Raw genomic sequence first — 23,178 nt, forward strand, 5'->3', positions numbered from 1 at the left:
GCCCTGTATGGAATAACCACAAGAGAATAAAGTCGTTTTAAAGACCTCTCCAATCTAGAGGTGGCTCAATGTTTTTTTTTATTGAAAACTTAAAAGATTGTTTGTAGATTTTAACTTCTGTGACAACACAAAATAGAAAATAAATATATGACCATAAATATATCTGCATTCTTTGCAAAACATCCACATTTGGAAAATATGCAGGATCACAAACATCCATTAGAAGAATTGTATACAATCATGTGCGGTGCAATTTTATTCAAGTGCTTTGCTGAAGTATTCTATCTAGGAATGATCCGATCAGGTTTTTTCCTGCCGATTCCAATACCGATCACCCATGAGGCCGATCTCTGCCGATCACCAATCTTTGCCGATCACCTCAATTGGTTGTTGATTTTTCACGTTAGGTATAAATGCTGCTATGTGATCTGGCAAAACTTTAAAAAATAAGTAAACATGCAACATACTTTCAGGCACAATACAGCAGCTACTCAGTCAAAAGGACAACTGAAAAACCTGCAACCAGTTAAACAATATTTAACAGTAAGGTTCTCTGTTCCCTCAAAAAAAATCTGCGGGTTGCATCAAAAAAATCCCGAGTTACTAAATCCAAACATCCGAAGAGCACGGTTCCACATGACAGGATTTGTCGCCGCGTGCTTGCGCAGTGTGAAGGAAAGAGATCAGCTGCACCCGCAGGCTGAGAAGTGAGATAAATGTGATCGGTTTTGGTGATCGGCAACAAGAGACCGTGATCAGCGATCACCGATCATACACTTTTTCACCGTTTATGATCGGTGGCCGATCGATCAGCTCACCTCTATTTATAACCCCTTGAATTTTACATTCTAAAACCCAAATTCAACACGTTTCACTGGGATTTTATGTGACAAACCAACAGAAAGTAGTATTGTAAATGATACATAGTTTTCTAAATGTTTTACAAATAAAAATCTGAAAAAAAAACTTTCTCAACTGGGAGACTGACTTATCCACTATTTTGTGTTGGTCTATTACATAAAGTTACCATCAAAATGCTATGAAGTTTTTAGTTTTAAATTGACAAAATGAAAAATAATGCAACAGGTATAAACACTTCTGCAAGGCACTGTAATTTTTCCTCCAAAGATTAAGGTAGTGCAACCTGTCATTGTACTGATTTTTTTTTTTTTAAATGTTCTCTGCCAATTTTTCCAACAAAGAAAGAACTCTCTCTCTTTTATCCACTGCATCAGAGTTCATCACCTTGCTGTCTTCTTCAATGATCTCCTCCGGTCTTTCTTTTTGCACCAGAAGTTTCTGCCACTTTGCCTTTTCCTTTTCCAGAACCAGCCTCTCGCTATGCAGAGCGTCTCTGTCCTTCTCCAGCATCAGCTTCTCCCTCTCCATCATGGCCCGTTCCCTCTCCATCACTGCTCTCTCTCTTTCCATCACAGCCCTTTCCCTGTCCGTTACCGCCCTCTCCCTCTCCAGCAGCGCCCGCTCTCGGTCCAGAGCAGCTACGTCCTGATACGGTTTCTCTCTTTGAATAAGCAGCTGTTCACTCTTTCTGTCTTGTGGCTCACAGTTTGTGCTGATATCCACCTCCGAAATGGAACCGTTTACCTCCTCACTTTCTGCAGGCTCTGCCGCAGCAGTGTCAACTCCATACAGCTGAACCTCAATCTCTGCAATACCTGCTACCTCGTCTACAGGAGAAGACACCCCCATGTTGGAAGCCTTTCTCCTTTTGCGTGTGGGTGCTATTAAGAAATCACTAACGTTGCTGTTATTAGGAAGGGCTTTGAGGATAGGGGCTGAACTCTGCAGTCGACCCTCCATGGCATCATCCATCAGGGAGAAGAAAGGCCATGATTGAGGCACCACTTTGACTCCTGCTGGAGGATTCTTTAACTCCTGAGGAGGAATGGAAGAAACAAATGGTAAAAAGAGTAAAATGGTCAAACTTTTAACTCAACTAAGGCAACCAAGTCTGTACCTTGTATCTCTTCTTCAGGTTTTCAAATTTTTTAGAGGCTTGACGATGAGTCATCCTGTGATGCAAGCCCATATGTTTCAGGATGGCCCTGAAAATGATATTATTTCACTGGATTACCAACAGATAACAGTCTAGTCGTTTTAATAAGTGTACTAAAAAGAAGCAGTTGAAAAGTTATTTGATCAAAAGGCAGTTCAAAAGACAGTTCAAAACGATGCTGCATGTTGGAGTGTACTTAGTTTTTCAAATATTGCCATTCCATGTTGATTTTATTTTCATTTAATAATTAGTAACAATGTGGAGTCTACAGTTTGTTTTGTAAACAGGAGATAAGACTAATTATTTTTGGAAACTTTTAAGGACCAGAGTGGACTTTAAATTGTAATTTCATCTTAAATTTTCTAAAATACCTTTGACCACATTAAATTGAATGTATTGATTGTAGAACTGGTTGTTATGAACGGTTTTGAAACATTGTTTTTGCTCAAATTGTATTTTATACATACCTCCATGCCCACTTGGAACTATTTCTCAATCCAGAGAACAGGTAACTGTTTGAAACCCGCAACTTCACAAAGTTTTCTATTTCTTTGTTGCTCACTGAAAAAAAAATAAAAACAGGACAAGGGTTAAACACTGACAGGATTCCTACACGTTTTTCAGTGCAAAATGAAGACCCAAAATACAAGAATTAAAGTTCAATTTGAATTTAAGGTGGATGGATGAATATATTGAAAAACAAACAGAAGACTGAATGGTCACGTGGGTTGGTGAATACAACTTTTAATCTGTGTAAGAAAGCATGGAAAGAGAAAAATATGTACAAAATCCATTTTCTCTTCATCAATCAGGCCGTTAAAATACCATCATCAAATTCCAGACTTCCCTCTACGTAGGAAGCCTATACTGATGATGACTACTGACACGAATCTTCGCCTTGCTATTTACAATTTACTATCTAAAGTTATCAGACGTTCTTTTAATATTACTTTAGTTCATAAAGACTTTGGTCATCCGCGGGCATATGGCTAAAGACCAGACTAAAATGTTTGAAATAAATTGCAGTCGCTTTAATAAATACTCAAGCCTGACGTTAATACGTCACTATGTAGCCTTGCTAGGTTGCTCCTAAGCTAACTCTGCCCAGTGTAGATAGCTTCGTGAGACCGTCATCACTTACTTTTATAAGTAAACTCCGTCGGGATAATCCCATCACACATGGTGTTGGTGTATGCGTGATCTGGCTGTGCAGTTATGTCCATTCTGCTTTGTATAAACATTTACCAACAAAGCGTCCTTGGTAGTGGTTAACAGTCGTTCCTACTTCTGAAGGTCCCTACTTTCTTCTTCGTGAGTTTAAAAAGCCAGCAGAACCATCTCTCTCGCAATCTATCGTCGAAGTTGTTACACAGGTGACAAAAAGCATTGTTATTTTTTTAATGCCATTTTAGGTATCAAAAAGATATCTAATATAGTAGCAAACATTGTCAAAATAAATTTGACATGGAACTCAAACATAATTAAATAATGTAATTACTTAACAATGCATTTTAAACCATATTTAACTCAATTCAGTGCTTTTAAATAGCAGCAACTCACAGCAACAGCACTTTGCGAACAAGCTGTTATATCTGCAGACGGTTAATTTTTTTCCATGATTGTTCAAATTTTCTACTTTTCTTATTAACAAAATTAAAGTTGTTGTTTCATTTTAATTGTAATAAGTTGTAAAGTCTTTATAACTTGGATTGTTTAGCAAGGAAGTTCAATGCCATTCCTGGGAGTGGTATTTGTTTACTGCAGTGTAGGCACAGCATAGCGCTTATGAGTAAAACGAAAGTAGTTTTCATTTTACTTATTAGTAAAACGAAAACCCGGCAATGGCGTCTGCTCATGGTAAGTTGGCTTTCGCTCTGACCTCTACTGAAGTATTCATGATTTTAAAAAATACCTGCAATAAAGTGCAATACTGCCTGTTACATATTGTATTTTTATATTCCGTTTTATCTTTATTTGTTTAGCGAAATAGTTAAAAATTGTGTTAGATGTGATGAATAAGTAAGTATTAGATACAAAATACATTTTAAATCTCAGTTACGTATTATACCACAGTCATACTGACGTTCTTGCAGTTTGACAAGTTGGAGTTTCGTTTCTTGTTGAGTCAACCTACAGACCATCTATAAAGTTCTTGTACTTACAGTTTCACTAATGGTTGTGAAATTTGCGATTGCCTGATTTAGTATACATTATCCATCCATCCATCCGTCCATCCATCCATGATTTAGTATACATTATTAAAGCTAAATAAATCTCGGTTTGCTACCGAGCAGGGAAATGAAACTAAAAGGATTCACCAGCAGGGGGCCGGGGGTTTAGACGAGCTCTCGCGTTCTTATGACAAAATATATGAATGCTTTGTTTGTTTACTTATCAAATGACGACAAAAAAAACTATGTAGGTTCAGTTAATAGGGAGACCTCTAAAGGAAGCTGATAGCATTAGATTTTATTTTTGGTGCATCAGAGTGAAGAAGATGGAATGCAATGTAACACTTTGAATTTGTATGTAATTTTGACAAAAACTTTCTGTTTTCTTTTACTTCACAGTTCTGCCCTACTTTTTGTTGAGACGTAAATTTCCAATAACATTTATTGTTTGTATTGTGACAAATTGTGAGATCTCATATTGATTGCACTGTTTAACAAACAAGGAATATCTCCAATGTATTTGAAATGCTTGTTTCCCAAAGTTAACCATATGATGATGACTATGATTATAAAAAGGATGGCTTATCCTGCCTTAACCTGATACTTAAGTGAAATATTCTTCAGAGTCTGATGAGGAAACGTTTTCTGGAAGCGAATCAGAAGTCAGCGATGAGTCAGACTTTGAGTCGGGGAGTGAGCAGCAGTCAGATTCAGAGGATGACAGTCAGGTTAGTTTCCAAACAAAACCACACATAAACCTAGGAAATAACTAATCCAAACTAAAACTACTCTCTTTTCCTTAAATCATTCTTTTCCTTTTTCAGGTTTGCACAAAGCCACCCTGCAAATATTACAACCGTGGCGGTTGTAAGAATGGGGCCAGGTGTTCTTACCCGCATGTGTGCAAGTATTTCCTAACAGGAAGCTGCCGCCATGGGTCAAGCTGTAAACTCAATCACAGCTTGGGTGGAAGGCGATCACTTGGGGAGTGTGACAGGTCCGAAGACCAATCAGCAGCAAGCAGTAAGAAGCTATTAACTTTGATTTATTATCGTTAATAAATCATGTTGCTCAAGTAGCTCCAGTGGTTTATGTCACCAATTTTCTTTACATAAATGTTATATATTTTGTTTAATATTAGTTGCTTACCGTATTCAAATTAAATTTATGTTTGTTTTTCCACCAGGCCCCCAACTTACTGATGGTCGACCCTACCAGTGGCAGATAAATGATGGAAAGGGCTGGAGGGATGTTGAAAATGATCATATTATTGAGGCCCAGTATTCGCTGCCCCACACTAAAAGCATCAAAATATACAACACACCATATGGGTAAACGTCTAATCATATATATTTATCTTTCTTTATTTACGGTAAATCTTAAAACTGTATTAAATTGTTACAAAGTGAAACTAAATATCAACAAGGTGAGAGTGAGGTTACTGTCCTGCAGGGCGGTGTGTATAGATTTCAACAAAATACGAATCTATGGAAAGAACTTGAAGGTGAGGCGCCTGGATGATGGCAACACTGTGTGGGACTGGTACTGCACCTTAAGTCGGAAGTGGAGGAAGTATGGAGACAAGGTAGATGGCTTCTGCATCTTTATTCTTGTTTAAACCTCCTGCAGTAGGTTTGAGTGATGACTTATTTGTCATGTTGGCTATATTGTGGGCAGGACTCGAAAGGCAATCCAGGTCCGGTGAAAAGCTCCGACATAGAGAGAACGTTTCAGAGCAACCCGAAAAGCTCCTTTACTTTCACAGCTGATGGGGAAACTTTTCAAATTAAGTTTCCAGGTGACTTACTCTCATAATGGATTCTTTAAGCACACAACTCCAACTAGATGCAGCACATTCATTACGATTTACTTAACTTCACTGACTCGTTTTTGACTTTTGATAGAAATGCGACAGGTGGGAAAAAAGAAAAATAGGAAGGTCACACGGCGACCTGTGTTCAGACAACAACAAGGAATAGCAGGGTAAGTTTGGATCTGGTTCAATGATAGAATGTAAATTAAGCACTTCATCTTCTCTAAAGTAAATTTGTAATTTGTTTACAAGTTTTGGAGTTTTTCCCAGGTGGCATGCTCAAAATCTATAAAACTCCACAGTACACAGCACAGTGAACATCACCTCTAAAGCATAATCATCAGCATATCTTTCTGGTTATAGATAGATTGACTTTAACACTAATCAGAGCAAAAATCTTTCTGTCTAAAAGCCTCAGACAGAAAATGTTAGATTTTTAAACAGGGAAACAGGCTTTGAAAATGCAGAAGAATGTTATTGTTATGATGTGCACGTTACATAAAATACCAAAGTGTAATTTTAGACATTGTAAGTGAGAAGTGTTATTTGGGTGTCCCAATTATAACTCACCATTTTATTTTGAAACAATATTTTATTGAATTTTTTTGTATTACTTGAGAAATTCATGTTCAAATATGCACAGAATGTTTTAGGTTGTCCTAATAGCCATAAACGTGTCTTTTAAATGCTGTAAGTCCAAAATTTGATTTTATTATTTCAGAGCCGCTCATGTAGCCACATTGTTCAAGAAGCTTTCTGTGGGCACCAAACCACAGTGGCAATTTGAAGGACACAGTGGAAACTGGTATAACTTCAAACGCAGGGTCAGCAGAGCATGTGCTTCAATTTTATCTCAGAGACTTTGTTTTCCAGTTTGACTGCAACATGTTAGTTTGTTTCAACAGTTAGGCACTCCGTCTGAGTGCTCCATAACCAGTGATGACATCGAGAGCAAGTACCAGCTAAACCCCACCGACACCATAAAGTTCAAAATAAACGGACAGCCCTACAAGCTGGATTTTGGAGGTTAGGATTGTTGACAATTCAACATAATAAGATAATTAACATAATTAGAGGATAATTTCATCTTGTCAATCAAATCAATTAAATAATTCCTTTCAACATGTATATGTTTTTCATTCCAGCGATGATTCAGATCAACCAGACAAACAACTGTAAACGCAAGATCAGACGAATACTGGTGTGAGGAATAAAGATGGAGCTACTTTTCAGAAACCAAACAATTGTGCAATACTTTAGTGCATTAATTTATGGTGCTTGTTTTCCAGTTAGACCAGAGATAGCTCTCCAATAAAACATTTAATGATGTTTACATAAATTATTGCCTGATACTATGAAATATCAGTGAGGTTTACAAGTGAATATATAAATCCTGCCTGAGAATCATGCACTGAAACAATCCAAGTTGTAATTTGCCGTTGATTTTTGAATTTTTTATCTTAGAGTCTTAGAGGCTCTTGTCTATTTTTGGCAGAGTACCGAAACCAACCATTGGGTTTTTCAGAAAACCAAAATAATCTTGGTTAAATTAGAGGACATGGAATGTGATTTTAGAATCTGTCTATGGAAGATACACAGACAGATTCCCTTGTTGCAATAAAAATATTAATATTAAAGTAGATCATTTCTGTTCTACAACTAATATGCACATATGTTGCTCAATTGTCCCATATGCATTACAGACAATCTTTGTCATTTGCACTTCTTTGCCTTCTTTTTCTGTCTTCTTCTTTATATTACGGTATGTTTTCAAACTGGTGCTGATCTGGTGAGCCTGTGGTGAAGATCATAATCTCTTAGCAGAAACTGAAATAAATAAAAGCTTCAAATTTCTGTCGACTTGATTATTTTAAGAATGAGGAATCTTTCCACCTATTTTTGTAAATCCTCTATTGACTAAAAGAGACACAATCAGAGTCCTAGTTAAAGTCTGATTACTCATGTAATTTAATAGCTGTCTTTAAAAGAAGTCATAGTTGTTGGGTCACATTTGGGTTGTTTGCTTAAAAATATAACTTTTGATCACATTTAAACAGATTTTGTTACTATAAAATGGAAAGTAAAACACCAAATATGGCGGCATCCTGTCCTCAGTGACATGAGTGTAAGCTTTGTAAGATACAATCAGAATGGTCCAAAGAACATTTTATTTATTTTTAGTTATGGGCTGCATTTGATCTGTGATTTACAAAACCTTTATTCTACATGTGAAAACACACAAAATAAATTTACTACTCTTCTTTTTGCATTTGGGTCACCTGTAGTTGATTCAAGCAGAAAAAACAAAGGATTTTTATTCAATAAATTAAAATGTTATTGAAAACTTAATTTATTCCAGTAACTCCGTGACTAAGTAAAACACATTATAAATATAAATCACAAACAAACCCATATTTTGAAGCCTTTATTTCTATTAATTATAATGTTTTGACGTTTACAGCTACTGTGAACTTAATAAAAGTATGTTAGTTATCTGCTTAATGGTTGTTATTTTCGAAAGTTACTTTTAATCTGACAAATCTAATTAGAACATTTACTCTAACATATTTCTAAAGTTAGTATACTTTACTTATTATAGTCGACAGTTGTCTTTGAATCATACGTTAGCACATGTGGCTACACCCATATGGCTGAAGACCAAAGAGTCCATATTCAGTATTGACAGAGTTAACTTGTAAACAGCGACTGGAGTTTCCCCTTCCTCTCCCTCTGTCAAAGAAATGAAAGTGAAACTATTTATGTCTGTGAAGTGACAGCGTAGCAGAAGGATTTTAGCACAAGTAAGTGGGCCAATTCATGTTGTGTTAATTTTGAAAATCTCATGTTAAGTCACTTTTGTGCGTAAACCTTCCAAATCCTGCCTTTTTAGTGTATTTTATTTGTCTCAGCTTATGTTGAGTCTCAATCAGTCTGAGGATTAGGAAGTTGGTGTTTGGCGATTGTGATTTACAGAACCTATACAAGAAGTTCAGTGTTGTAGATTAAGAGCTCTTAACAAACAGAAGGATTTCAGTTCTTTCACTATGGCTGGGTTTAGCAAGATTACAGCGAAATGTAATAAAGTCAAAATTTCTGTGTTTGTCAGTGAGTGACAATCATTATCAGTGGCAACTGTTGAACGGCAATCAGTGGCTGAAAATTGACAACGATCATGTGATCGAGACTCACTACTGCCAACCTGGAGCAAAGGGGATCAGCATCAACACAAACCTAGGGTTTGTATTTTTACACTCTGTATAAAATAGGTTTGGTCATGTATCTACAGAAACCACATGGAATATACCATAGTGCATTTTTTTGTCAATCCACAGGAAAGTTTTTATAGACTTTGATGAGCTGAAGACTGATAACCCAGCACTGAGAGTGCAGAGACTGAGCTGTGTCCCTCAGGGTCAAGAAGAGGACATCGGATGGTACTTCAGAGACGACAGCCTGTGGTGTGAATATGGATCACAGGTAAAGAAATGTGTTCTCTCTCTCAGGGTCCTGACACTCTGTCTGGGCTATTGTCTTTCTTGTATCATGCGTGATGACTATTATATACAAATGCAGCAGTATTAAGGGCATATGAGACTTTCCAGCAACTGTGATCTCGAGTTCTTGTGGAGTATAAAGTTTCCTGTCCTTGAGGAGAAAAAGCAAACTTCTGTATTATTGTGAACAAAGCTGAACATTTTTCATCTTCCTCACCCCCTCAGAGCTCCAACATGTCATCATCCTCCATCACCAGCAAAGACATCGAGACTCATTTCACTCAGAATCCCCAGGGAGTCATTCAGTTCAGCGTTGGCTCGACGGGATACTCACTGGATTTTTCCAGTACGTGGTTTTGACGGGTTTCTGAGAGCTATTTCCACAATCGGGTAAACATTTTAGCTATGCAGTTAGATGTAACTGAAGGTGTTTCAATTTGCAGCCATGACCCAAACCAACGTCGCTACAGGCTTGCGCAGAAACGTGCGCAGGCGACCGAAATTCACTTTAAGCCCCGCAAGGTAAGCTTTTTCAACCTTAGTTCAGTTATGCCCATGTAAACGAAGTGAAACATTCTAGCCTCTCAGAATAATAATTTTACAAAATACTTCACTTTTATGTCCTTGCAGCATTAGCTATGTTTCATTCCTGCCTTTGGCTTCACAATCCCAGTTATACAATCCCAGCTTCAAGTGGGAGTTTATGGGAGATGAAGGACAATGGACAGAATACCAAGCACATGTAAGTACAACTTCTTATATACCAACTTTATTCACCATCTTTCAAAATTATAATCTTTTAACATGCATTTATTTCATCCTTAACTTTTGAGTGTCATATTTACCCTTTTGCAATGATTGGGGAGACTCAACAGTGACATCTGGTGGTTATTTTGTTACATGTCATATATACGTTTCAACGCGTTACTGAGATTTTCACTGGAAAGACCAACAGCAAACAGCGATAAGATTTCTTTTTATGAATAAAACACTTTGAAGATGGAAGCTTGTGATTGTATTCAGCCTTGAAGAAACAATCTTTTGTAGAAACACGTTTTCCTAAAATTTCAGAAACGTAGACTAAAAAATTTTCCCGTTTGTCCTTCTCTAACACAATAAAAGTTCAGACAGATTTATTTGTGATCTTCTGTGAACATAAAATTTTTAGTTTTGACACAGTTTACATATTGAATGAAGAGCTTGGCTTTTTTCACAGCATGATGCTGCCACCACCATAGGATTAGTGTAATTAACAGTGGTTCTATGATAAATGCTTTCCTTTTGTTGCCTTGTTTATGTTGTCTTAGTTGCTTTGAAGTTGTGCCATAACATTTTTACTTGCAGTTTATGAAATAAGAAGTACCATGAGATTATCCAAGCTAAATGTATCGACATTTATTTATTATTGTTCTTTTTTTTTTTTTTGGCAGATATGTTCACTTGATAGCGCTGCCATTGAGAAGCAATACCAGCTGAACCCACAGGGCCAAATCCTCTTCAGTGTCAGAAACTTTTTATACAGACTGGATTTTGCACGTAATACACACAATTTATTCTCAATATTCCACTATTTTATTCAAGAAGCAACTGAAAACCATTATTAATTGCAGGAATGTGCCAAATTAATAATAATATTGGGACAAAAAGAATCGTGAGGCGGAGTCCGGACTACGGACCTCAGAAAAACAACAGGTAAAGCTAAGTTACTTCCTTTGGAGTAACTTAGTCCTTACATGAATAACAGTATCTATATGATGTTTCCACTTATGCTCAATTATTCCCCTTAATCTATTTCTATATTTTCTTCTTCAGTTCAGGTACAAATGTCTGTTGGCAGTTTCAAGATATCGATGGGATTTGGAAAGATTTTTCCAAAGTAAGACTCAGTATCTCTTTTTATTAATATGAGAACAGCGCAGTTAGAAGACAAACAATTGCTAATAAGCAGTAAAACTGTACCTTGTTTATGGTGTCATGCAGAGTTATAGTCAATGCAGCGTTTCCAGTCCAGACATTGAACTCCAGTACCAACAGAACCAGTCAGGCATTATGACATTTGCCACCAGCAGGTTCAGCTATGAGCTCAACTTCTCAGGTGAGCAGCAGAAAGAGAGGTAAAAGTTAGCAAATATGTATTTCAGGCAATGCAAATACTGCTGCACTCATACCTTATGCAGATGATATTAAGTTTTTAGATGTGGAAAAGGTTCATGTACTCCGTCTGTTTGCAGCCATGACTCAGAGGAACCTGTCCACAAATACCACCAGGTCAGTGAGACGACTTCTCCAGTGATCGGGACAGATTGTTCAGAGGGAGGAGAGATACTTGTACGTTTTCCTCATAAACTGTCTTGTTTCTATCTTGATTGGTGTTTACAATACTGCTAACATAGGTTGAAGCAGAGATGCTCATAGGTTTTCAGTCCACTTTAAAATTAAAATTTGGGTTTACTTTCTGACAAGATATAGTATATCTCTTATCAAAAGCATGTTCTCATACATCATTCTGGGCTCCTACAACTTTCATGTCAAAATCCCAAAATTGTCTGTACTACCCAACCTGCTTTTTAAGTATAAAGTGAAGTGATGGCAGATAGGGATGTTAAGCTTCAAGTCTAGAAGCTTTAAAAATATCTGAATGTGATTGTAAGAAAGACTGCAGATACAAATATGGAAAATACTTAAAAATGTCTGACTGTGTTTTTTCACAGAAAGTTTCAAGAACTGTACTGCATGTGCCGGACCCGTTTGTAAATGGTTTACTTTACATCAATTAGCGCTATGTAGTGAAACTAAGTGGTATTTTTGATTAAACATTTTACATCACGGTGGGTTAGGATGTAATAAATGCAGAGATATTTATTTTTATGAATTTTTTGCAATATTTTGGGCCATAATGCACCTTTAAATGTTCATGAAATCTGCCACAACAAAAGAGCTTCTTTTTTGCTTTTCACTTTTATTAAGATGTCTTAAGCTTTTGTTCTAATTTATCTATAAATGGTTAGTACAATTGTTTTCCCTTCAAATAAAAGTGATCACAAAAAAAAAAGAATCAAACAAACAGTGACCATCATTTGAGAATATTAGATTGTATGCTTTTATACATGTACAGATCTTCATGGAACCACTTCAGAAACCAGCACCTGGACACAAAACGAGGCTCACACGTCACACACAGAACAGCTTTAGTTTACAAATGGCCTAATCAAAGACCTAGTTTCAGTTAGCTTTGGGATTCTGCTACAATGTGTGAAACAACACTCCAATAAACCAATCGAGTTAATCAAAGCAAAGCGTTAACAGTGTGGAAATGAACAGAACCTGAAGAGCGAAGTTCATCTTAAAACTTTAAATAAAATGACAATCATCAGCAGAATCAATGTGAGCGAGGTGAATCTAAAAGACCCAAAATGTTTAATTCAGAGTGAATTTACAATGATATCTAGTCATTAATAAAATCCGACAAAACAGTGAAGTTACTGCCGGTCAGCAGAGAAAGCCACACACAACGAGAGCTGGTTCCGACAAACTATTTTCACCCTCAAGAACCGAAAAGGATTATTGCACTGAACCATCTAAGGCCTCTTAACCCAGAATCACAAAAACAAAAAGATGCCAAGGACCTCGTGGAGCGTTCCATATTGAAATAACTACACAGTTACATTTCATATTAATGCACATGAAGTATGGGGATTGTGATGTGGTTGGTCAGTAGAAAAAAATACAAAATCTTCGATATTAGTTGATAAAAAGAAAAACAGTTTTTAAATTGATGTGGTCAGTGAAATGCAACCAAGCAAGTCACATCCATTGGAACAATTTTGTGTAGGCATGGGCCAGTTACTCTTATCAAGGTATGTAAAAACTTCAATAACTGCAAAAATCTTCCAGTGTATCGTAGCCAAATCTATCTTAGTTTTTCCCACGTGGAAATATGTCCATCCATAGCTGTCTTCGCTTTAAAAATGAAAACTAAAGGGAGCGCCATCCACCGCTATCTTTAAGGTAAAACATGTTTTAAAACCACAGTATAAAAACTGAGAATCTGATGCAGCTGCTTGAGCAGTTAGCCTGACTAACATCAGCTAGTTTTAGTTGCTTTATGCAGAATGTAAAAAGAATAGAAAAGTTGTGACAAAGCTACAACTAAATTTAGCAAGTGTTTAATTCTTTTGCTTCAGCCTATGTATTAAAATTCAAACAATAAATAAATGTTACAGAAATCCACCGAAAAATTAGTTGCCGAGAGGAAATCCTGATCCGTGACTAGAAATTCATCTCACTGCTTCCAGGCTGAAGTAATAGCTAATAATTTTGAGGAAGAACAAAGAATTATATTTTTACAATATTTTAGTGATTCTTACAGGTTATGTGAACTAGATGGAGCAGAACTTGGAGGAAGGAGAATTGGAAATGTTGGCAACTTTTTTTGAAATCTCAGATATAAAAAGGTAATATTATAACTAATAACTTACTTTTGAGGCATTAGGAATTGTCAGTTTTCCTGTTTTAGTAAGTGATAACATGCTTATCAAAGTATGTTATGTTTGTTTTTTGTGTTAACAGTATAACACCATGGAATGATCCTCAATATATTATAGTAATATTTTATCCTGACCCATGCCTACTTGTGTAACAATTGAGTGCTGCTTAGTTTTAGACATGTACCCTTGTAAAGCACAAGAACAAAAGTGCATACTTTCCACATTTAGCATTGAGATGCCTTAGAAGAACATAGCAGTAACAGCCACTCTGCTATGACCAGAACCAGAAAGGAGAAAGACTCTGCCACAATAGAAACCAGGTTATTCACCTACAAAAGCTGATGAAAGCAAATGGAGGCCAACGTACAAGGAATGGAGATAATTTTGGTCATGTTACAAAAGAATGAAGCCCAGAAGGATTGTCAAGTTCATCTTTAGAGAAACATATATAACATGTGAACCTGCAAATAAGCGGTTTTTAAAACCACGCTTGCCTCCCAATGAAATCACACGCCATAGTCCTTAACCTGAACCTCAAAATCCCAAAATATTCTGGAAAGGCAGTGGAAGTACAGAAGCCTGAAAGTGAGCAAATGTGAAGTGAGCACAGCAAGTTTTCTACATTTGCTAGGTATGAAAATGAAAAAAAATCTTGTTCTTTTAAGTAAAATACTCTCCCTCCATTTGGGCAGTCAACAATGAACTAAACTCAAATTCAACTTGACCCAATCGACATATTTGCCTGGGAAAGTACAAAAACAGTAGGAAACCCCCATCATTGAAAGACCGAAGAGTAAAAGAAGTGAAACCCACACCGGACATTTGGCGCAGGTTTCATTTTCCAGCAGACCGTCAGCACGAGACGTTAAATTAGACGAGATTAAAAGTACAAAAACACCTGTGAAAGTGCTCCACAATCATCTGTGATAATTCAAAGCTCTCATCTCTACAGTCTTTAAAAGAATATACTTCATCAGGGGTTTGTTTTCATTTTTGTTTCAGCCGAATAAGTCCTGCAGGTCATTGTTCGCAGACGCGCTCGGTTTCACTCCGCCTGGGTTTATGCTCGGGGCAGAACCCGGCTGAGAAAAGTTCTGTGGGCTGAAGAAAGGGTTTGCCTGCATCCCAAACCCGCTGGGCATGCCTCCCACCCCCACCGCCATCGGAGTCTGAGTGTTTTGGGCCGACCCAAACTGACTCGCCCAGGGGGAACCGCCTCCAGGTGCGGCCTGGGGACCTATTTGGTTGAGAGAGACTTTGGGTTTGTTGGGTGTAAACAGGTTGTCCAAGGCCGACATGTTGGGCGGTCTGTTCGTCAGCCCAGACGGTCCTTGATTCTGCGTCAGAGCCCCAAAGTTGGGGGTGCTGGTGGTGGAGGCCATTCCTCCGTAGAGGCTGGGGCCCGAGGGCCGCATGCCCATCCCAATGCCCCCAGATTGGAAACCCATGCTGGGGTTGAAACCGTTAGAGACCGGCCCCACCATCGGACTGGACGAGGGGAAGGCAGACACGGTGGTGCCTTGTACTGGGGGTGGCCGCGCTGAGCTCGCCAAGGACAGGCTGTTTAGAGACGTCATGCTGTTGATTAGGCTGCTGGTAAGATCTTTAGTCTGCAACACAGAGGCGAGTTAAAAACCCAACACATTTTAGTCAAGTTGTGTGTTTTTGTTTGGGAGAACGTTTCTGGCTTCACCTGTGAGTTGCTGGAGGACGAAGGTTTGATGGCCTGAGGTGCCAATGGCTGCTGGCTCCTCAATTTAGCTGCCTGTTCTTGTTCCTTGGCTAACCTTTGTTTCTCTTCCAGTGTCAGAGAAACCTGGAGAGCACCAAGAAAGTGACTGGATCACAGCCAGAACCCTCCATATTTATTATCACCCAATTAAAAAGATGCCTAAAATGTCTTGAAGTTATCCATATTTTATTGGAGTAACATAATCTTACTGAAAATTTTAGAAAATTCAACCTTAAGTCACTTAATCCCATAAGAAGCTTTTGTTTTAACATTTCCTATAAAATAGGGCTCAACAAGAAGTTACCAAGAAAGTGTGGTTTTCCTGAATATTTGATTATTAGGAGGTTCAGAGGACATGAGGAGTTAGATAAATGAAAGTATTCCATAAAAGCACAGTTTTGTTTAGGTTTATTTATATTTAGTGTCTGTAAACGTGAAGGAAGCTGTAATGAGATCATGTGAAAGATGAAGGTGTGTGTGTGTTTACCCTGTTAGGCTGCGATGGTGTTGCAGCAGATCCATTTTCTTTCCCATTAACACTTGCGTTGCCAAATATCTCGTCAATCTGAAAACAAACAAACCGCGATCAACAGAAACCCATACATTTGCAATTCCTTTATAGTTCACAATTTTAAATGTAGAGTCAAAAGTATTACCTGGTTTCCAGAGTTTGGTGGGCTTTTAATTTCTTCTGTGGAATTCCCTGGATTTGTGATGTTTAGACTCCTATTACATAGAATAGGAAAAAAATATTTACCTTCATATCCATTACATATTTTCATTATTATGGCCAATTTTATGGTAAATAAAATGAGAAAAAAAACCTCTGCTGCTCCTGCATGATATGCAGCTGCTCCAGTTTGGTTTTGTGTTCAGCTTCCATGCGGTTCAGCATGTCCCGGATTACCATCATAAAAGAATTAAACTACAAAGAAACACACACTAGCTCAAGTTATGAGAAAAAAAAAAAAACTTTATATGAATCACATCCACTAACCGGTGGTGTACCTGATTTAGATTGAGGTTATTGTCAATACTAAGAGAGACGAGGTGGGGCAAACTCTTTGTGGCGAGATGCTCTTTGGGGATGCCAAGCTTCTTGTGGGTAAAGGTGCATTTATAGATTCCTAAAATAAACAGCGACCACTTCAAATAAACATTTAATGTTTTTTTTTAGTGTGAGAACGGTAAGAAAGTTATTGCAGCTGTTGTTTGTTTACCCAAAATGCCCATCAGGACAGCTGGCTCTCTGGAGGGGATCTGCTGAAGGAAGGGAAGGATTTCATCGATGACAAACCATTTATCTAGATATTCCAGAATCTTCCCCAGACACACCAGAGAGTTCACTCGCACCTGCACCAGAACACGAGATGTAGATTAATAAACTTAAATAATAAATAAACGAGAGTTGAGCAGGAATGACTGATGGAAGACTCACAGCGAGAGAGGATGTCTGTAGGCAGGCTGATTTGATGCGCGGGATGAGAGAATTCTTCATGGACGGATAGTCAATCAGGTTGGCAAACGTTGGGATGATGTTCAGGCACAGCTCCTGCTCAGCCAAGAAGAAGATGTTACAGAATGTGACAGTTTTATGATGCCAAGTGCGACATCTGCACTTCTAGTCCTCTGGAGATAAGGAGGTGATTCAGAAATGTAAAGGAAGGCTCCAAGATTTTGCTGCAGAATGCTTGAAATATGCACAGGAATGCTTTAGGGATTGGCAACTAGTCTAGGAAAAATGAATGCACTTCAAGGTGGCAATGTCTAAAGCAAAAAAAAAGAAAAAGCAGCAGCTGAAAGCATTTTTATAACAGTGCCAAAGTATTTTTATTATCCGTTTTTTTTTTTCTTTTACTTCTGGATCTCAAAATCAAGAACTGAAAATCATATTATATAGACTGAATTGTTTATCTATTAACTTGGGTATGAAAGGCTTACAGCTTATGAAAACCCAGAATTATGTTTCCAAGTGCAATAAAATATTGTATAAGGACAATACAAAAAATATAATTTTCTACAGCAGAAATGCATTGGTACAGAAGGGAAAGTCACTTACAACCTAACCAAGAAAGATAAGCCACAACATGTCACTGAAGAAGAAGCTGGCTGTTCACAAAATACTGCAATCATGCATCTTAATGGAAAATTTTGTGGAAGGAAGATGTTTGGAAACGTATTTCTTAGCTGTAAGACATATTGCAACAAAATTTACAAATATCCAGTGAATCTACATTCTTGTTTTTGAATTTAATTACTGAAATAAATAAAAATGATCAATGATATTCTTACTGAGAATACGGTAAAAATAAACCAACTGAACAGTTTTCCATCTGTACCTGGATCTGAACTGAGGAAGCCTCCACAGCCCTGTAGACCATGGGAAGCACGCTGTTCTTAATGTCATCTGGCGGTGTCTTCGTCAGCAGCAGGTCCATTTTTTGCAGGAAGATTAGCAGGATCTGAACAACAAACACTCAGTTAGGAAACCAAGACTGAAAATCAGCAGCATGGGAGCCTGGGTCTAGCACAGTATTAGGGAAGTTAGATGTGATCAGTGAATATGATCTGAGTGAGTTTAGTGCAGATGTTATTGCTAGGCACAACACAAGTCAAGCCTATAGCTGAGGTGTGACACGTTCACCACAAGAAGACCACTCACCATATTACTAGCCTGAAGAGGCATGGAGAGAAAAAGACAGAGAAAAGACTTAAAACGGATGCAGTAAACCCAAAGCAGCATGCTCTTTAGTCAGGTTACATTCACAGTTTTAAACATGCATGTTATCTTGAGCTTCTTAAGACAAATCAGATACATTTTACAAATTTTACATTTTTTATGTCAAACTTTCAGAATTTTCCCAACTCAAAAAGTCACCTTAAAATTTTGGCAGAAAGAGTGGTAAGAGTTTCAAAAGGTTTTCCATGGATGGACGGATATTTTAGACAATAGGATAGTGAATAAAGTATGGAAAAAGTGAAAGATTTTTTCTATTCTTTATCTTCTTTTCCCATGCTTATCCACACCTGAACAATACTTTGATCAGATTCTTGAAGACAGTGTCGGTTTAAACATCTTAAAAGAATCAGGTGTCTCCAGCACAAGTCTATCCCTTGGTTCTACCTGGAGAGGCTCCTGCTGTTTGAAAACAGGCGTGAGGTCGGGCAGGATGAGGCGAACGTACTCCTCCTTGGTGCAATCTTCGGCAATAAGCAGCACATTCGGCAGCACAAACGGAACCATGTCTGGGTTGACGAACTCTGAGGTCAAAGCCGGCAATATGCGGTACACCACAACTCTCTGGGTGGAGAAAAAATTAAGTTTTCAAGTATGGGCTCAAGGGAAGCAAAAGAGTCACACTTTGAATTGTAAAAGTATCGTTTATCACTGGTTTTAAGTTTGTACACGTATTAAAAACCAGTTCCACGCCACTATTTTACCTTCGGTAGCTTTGGCAGCACTTTTGGTAAACCTTTGTAGAACTGAGATTTCTGCAGGTTGTCCCGTTGAAAGAGTGTGTCAAAGTACTGCAACGTTACTGCGCCAACATCATCAAAAAATGGAATCTGCATTTGACATAAAGATGCGTAACATGTCAGACACGAACATCACAATTGGTCAGTTTCTTTTGTATGTTTACAGACAGACGAGAAGAGCAAACCTTAGTCATCTGGTCTGCATCCGGTCGGACTGTCGGCGTGACGCTGAGTAACATCTTGACATGCTCTCGCACGTCCTCTGGGATCTTACTCAGCAGTGCCGGATTCATGCTGCTCAGCTATAAATTTAATAAAAATGTTGAAGAAAATGAATGAATAACTCAATCAACGCCCTACTTTGGATGTATTCAAATTTGGATCTGGACTCACCTGATCCAATTGCCTGCTGAAACTCTTAAAAATATCGTGCTTGTTGACTTGGATTACAGGCTTGCCTTCGTTGAAAACGGCGTGCATTATGACTCCGAGAGAGTACATGTCGGAGGCCGAGTCACAGCTGACGGACAGGATGTATTCAGGGGCCAGGTACTCCGGGTTGGGGAGGCAGAGAGGCGGAAGGTTGGGCTCCCACTCTTTACATGTGTACTTCAGCTGAATTGAAGAGAAAACAGGGATGGGAATGTGAACGTGGAGGAAAATAAAAAGATGCCCGATGAAATTTCTGATCAGTACTACCTCAGCGTCCGAAGGGTTAGTTGAGGATATGCTGAAGTCAAAGCCCATGATCTTCCAGGCTCCGCTCTTATTGAGGATGATATTATCTGGACACAAGTTGCCGTGGACCATCTTAACCCCACTGTGAAGAAACGACAAACCCTCCGAGATCTGAAGGGACAGAACAAACAAAAACAAACCCAAACAATTAAATATAAAGCAAATGAGCTGGATTTTGAACAACACATTACAATCGCTTAATGTCCACTCTTAACTGGGGATTCTTTCAAATTCAGAAATCCACAAACAAAAAATTATTTCAGAAAGGCACATTTTATTTGTCCAATGGAAAACCATCAGGTACTCTTTCTGTGCATATCCCTAACCCAGGGGTGCCCAAAGTTGGTCCTGGAGGGCCGGCGTCCTGCATGTTTTAGTTCTCTCCCTGGTTTAACGCACCTGGATCGTTAGAAGGCCTAAGAAGAACACTGACATGCTGAAAAGGTTGTTGGTACTACAAGGAAGAGAACTAAAACTTGCAGGATGCCAGCCCTCAAGGACCGACTTTGGGTACCCCTGCCCTAACCCCTAAAGAAATGCAATAGCAAGACTGCATTGAATAATACAAGTAAAATAGATGAAGGAAGAGGATGGTAGTTTTAATAAAATAAAGCAAAAATGCAAGTTAAACTGAGAGGATAACTTGTGAGGAAATGAGCTGGCATTGTAGCCAGCCAGACATCATCACAGTATTGACAGAAAAGAGGCGAGGCTTGCAATTGATCTGGTTTTACTGGCTTTTAGACAAAACGGCATTTGAATGCATATCAGGTCCACAGGAGAAGAATACAGGGTTCTGAAACCTGCTCAACAGCTGCTTGGAACCCTAAAATAATCCATACAACTGCCCGGTAGATCCTCAGAGCTCAGGCGCTTTGTTAGGGTAGAAGATCTGTTGCCAGCCTGACATTTTATAGACCAAACAAATGTCTAAAGCAAATGCTAAACTAATCAACCATGACAACAAATATTACAATCAACTTCAATACATCCAGTCTCACCTGTAGTAAGCCATATTTGGTCTCCACATCATAGAGTTTGTATTCTTTGATGTCTTTGGGCACGGGGCTGGGCAGGTTGTCCCACTGGCCCAGCACGTTGGACAGACTGGCGAACACTGGCTCTGTGCAGAATGCCAAGCAGTCCCTGGAGGCCAGATTAAAAAAAGAACAGCTTCATTTATCATCCTTTGAATATTGATGAGCCTTTCTTCACATACAACAAACACTCAGGCAGACAAAACCGTTTGTTCTGCATTATTTTCATCCCTGCGACTCATTTTTGTTTGTCCTTCATAACACCGCTGTGTGAACGCATCGACTCTCGTCTCACCGTGACTCTTCCAGAGGATGCTGCACAGTCAGGAGGCGCGGGTGACGCAGTCTGGTCAGCTGCTGCACCCCTTTCTTCAGGGAATCAATGATTTGGTCCTTGTCAAACTTCTGATACTTATCGATCATCTTCTTATCAAACACAAACACTGCTACTTCCTGAGTGAAACAAAAACAGAGCGTGGACATTAGAAGCATCCAGCTGTGGAGATTTTTCTCTTACAGGATTTCCAAACATTAATTAATCATTGACAAAGAAACTGAGCTCCAGGAGGGTGTGAATACACACACACACACACACACCTGTTTGGTCGACTTCTTGGTGCCATTATAGATCCTCCAGCAAAGGCCAGGACCTCCGCTCGCAATATGTCGGCCAACTTCAAATTCCCGCGTCACCGGGTTGCCCATAACGGCACTGGTGACATCTGCCGTCACTTTAGTGACGGTGCTTTTCAGCTTGTTCAACATTGACTCCATGTTCAGGCTTGATCCAGCAGCTGAGGCAACACATCAGCGGTGAACACACAGGACAGATAAGCAGTTTAAACAATGTGCAGACAGAGGGGAAATAATAGTTTTTGAAATTACTGAAAGAGACAGCTGTACTGCTGTTATCAGAGAGAAGCTGAAACAGGAACCCTAAAGCACCTGCATGAACATTTGCACATCAAAGAGCCCACCAGCATTAAGGCTCTCTTTCTAAACCAAAGCAGGGTCAAGCAAAACATTCCTGTTTGCACTGAAACACTTTTCTGTTACGAAAGTCTCCTAAGGAGGTTGCAGTACTATAATTTAAGCCGTGAAGTGTTCAAAAATAACTATTATATTAATCAGCATTCACAGTATAGATTTATAACAAACCAAAGATGGTTTCTGTAATCCAGGTAAAATGGGCAGTGCACAATAAGTAAGCTTTTCCCTAGAATGAAAGCTGGGGTTTAAATTATTTGGGGTGTGAAAAGAGTTACAGAGGCCAGAAAACCAGAAAACTATTTTTATCACACGTTTGCTCTGGTAGATGTTAAGTGTAAAGCTGCTACGTGGACGAGTGATGTCCATTTTAAAGGCAATGACTGAGTTTCTTTTTAACCACCTGAAGACACTTCCTTGCAAGACTCCTCAAATATTCCTAAAGCAGGTTAAAACATGGCTTAGCTACACTTGTTACTGCTGATAGGCTAAGTCACGTTTAAGTGTTTAGTTAAAATCAGTAAGCGTTATTTTATCTTTCTCTTTATGACACAGGTCTGACTGTGAAATATCTTGGGGTTAGCCAAGTTAGCTGTCTTTTATAGCCTAAACGCAAACATCCACTGCAGTCCAGCAGTGACATCAAAACTATCATAAATGTTTCATTTGAAAACTTCCTCTGATTTGTGACAAACCCTTCAACTGACATTATGCTTACGAAATGCTGTCAACAAATATAAAGTATTTTGCTAAGATATACCCAAGCTAACAAACTAGCCGCCAGCTATGCGCAAGTAAACAGCGGCGTTATAACCAAGAAACAGCCATTTTCACCCAAAATGTGTCACTTTGAACCCCCCCAAGCTACTTACCGTAATACGAAAGAGGCTCTCAGGTTTCCGTCTGGTTCTAAATGGATTTCATGCAGCGCTACAATCAGTAATGGCTGTGAAACACAGCCCCCATGTCTTCTTCCAGCAGCATACGAAATGAGTTAGCTTAGCATGCTAGGTAAACGACAGAGCTTACTTCCGGGTATTTTTCAGTGTCGTCAGGTGAGCATACGTCACGAGTTTTAAAAAATCCTTGACAAAATGTAATTTCCCTCTGGGTTATATAAAGCATTTTTAAGTTGAATTGAATATGTGAATGAATTTTCAAATGGAGGTTTTCAAAACAAAAACTCAAAAGTGTGGCATGCACATGAAGAAATAGTTATTTTACG

General features: G+C 38.5%; 4 protein-coding genes across 7 annotated transcripts; 2 read left to right on the forward strand and 2 right to left on the reverse strand.

Moving 5' to 3' along the window:
* Positions 1-69: 69 nt before the first annotated feature.
* Positions 70-4,756, reverse strand: si:dkeyp-38g8.5 (uncharacterized protein LOC568385 homolog). Of its 2 annotated transcripts, XM_044107716.1 has the most exons (5): positions 4,180-4,756; positions 3,159-3,367; positions 2,485-2,578; positions 1,979-2,066; positions 70-1,896 (listed from the first exon to the last, which is right to left on the reverse strand). In XM_044107716.1, the coding sequence occupies exons 2-5, from the start codon at positions 3,256-3,258 to the stop codon at positions 1,171-1,173; spliced, it is 1,008 nt and encodes a 335-aa protein (XP_043963651.1). In that variant the 5' UTR covers positions 3,259-3,367; positions 4,180-4,756; the 3' UTR covers positions 70-1,170. The 2 variants fall into 2 exon arrangements, with proteins under 2 accessions (XP_043963651.1, XP_043963652.1); XM_044107717.1 differs by lacking the exon at positions 3,159-3,367 and having other exon boundaries at positions 4,180-4,753.
* On the forward strand, positions 3,599-7,855 carry si:ch211-244b2.4 (uncharacterized protein LOC541512 homolog). 2 transcript variants are annotated; one of them, XM_044107714.1, is made up of 10 exons: positions 3,599-3,874; positions 4,813-4,916; positions 5,013-5,211; positions 5,375-5,519; positions 5,641-5,773; positions 5,866-5,986; positions 6,093-6,171; positions 6,723-6,825; positions 6,907-7,027; positions 7,147-7,855. In XM_044107714.1, the coding sequence occupies exons 1-10, from the start codon at positions 3,859-3,861 to the stop codon at positions 7,206-7,208; spliced, it is 1,083 nt and encodes a 360-aa protein (XP_043963649.1). In that variant the 5' UTR covers positions 3,599-3,858; the 3' UTR covers positions 7,209-7,855. The 2 variants fall into 2 exon arrangements, with proteins under 2 accessions (XP_043963649.1, XP_043963650.1); XM_044107715.1 differs by lacking the exon at positions 4,813-4,916 and having other exon boundaries at positions 3,600-3,874; positions 5,110-5,211.
* An 854-nt stretch (positions 7,856-8,709) lies between these two features.
* si:ch211-244b2.3 (uncharacterized protein LOC557230 homolog) lies at positions 8,710-12,544 on the forward strand. Its single transcript, XM_044107724.1, has 11 exons — positions 8,710-8,802; positions 9,108-9,237; positions 9,334-9,478; positions 9,721-9,841; positions 9,939-10,017; positions 10,126-10,237; positions 10,926-11,031; positions 11,106-11,187; positions 11,308-11,371; positions 11,476-11,590; positions 11,727-12,544. Coding segments are annotated over exons 1-11 (1,017 nt in total). The 5' UTR covers positions 8,710-8,801; the 3' UTR covers positions 11,789-12,544.
* Positions 12,545-12,571: 27 nt separating this feature from the next.
* Positions 12,572-22,981, reverse strand: scyl2 (SCY1 like pseudokinase 2). 2 transcript variants are annotated; one of them, XM_044107718.1, is made up of 19 exons: positions 22,826-22,981; positions 21,564-21,760; positions 21,262-21,419; positions 20,931-21,075; positions 19,891-20,040; positions 19,585-19,806; positions 19,377-19,493; positions 19,156-19,281; positions 18,839-19,015; positions 18,377-18,388; positions 18,054-18,176; positions 17,153-17,266; positions 16,935-17,067; positions 16,723-16,841; positions 16,539-16,639; positions 16,371-16,440; positions 16,202-16,279; positions 15,676-15,798; positions 12,572-15,592 (listed from the first exon to the last, which is right to left on the reverse strand). In XM_044107718.1, exons 2-19 carry the CDS (start codon positions 21,738-21,740, stop codon positions 14,981-14,983), a joined length of 2,757 nt encoding a protein of 918 aa, XP_043963653.1. In that variant the 5' UTR covers positions 21,741-21,760; positions 22,826-22,981; the 3' UTR covers positions 12,572-14,980. The 2 variants fall into 2 exon arrangements, with proteins under 2 accessions (XP_043963653.1, XP_043963654.1); XM_044107719.1 differs by lacking the exon at positions 18,377-18,388.
* Between the last annotated feature and the right edge of the window lie 197 nt (positions 22,982-23,178).

This window comes from Gambusia affinis, linkage group LG23, assembly GCF_019740435.1.
Source record: "Gambusia affinis linkage group LG23, SWU_Gaff_1.0, whole genome shotgun sequence".
Lineage (NCBI taxonomy): Eukaryota > Metazoa > Chordata > Actinopteri > Cyprinodontiformes > Poeciliidae > Gambusia > Gambusia affinis.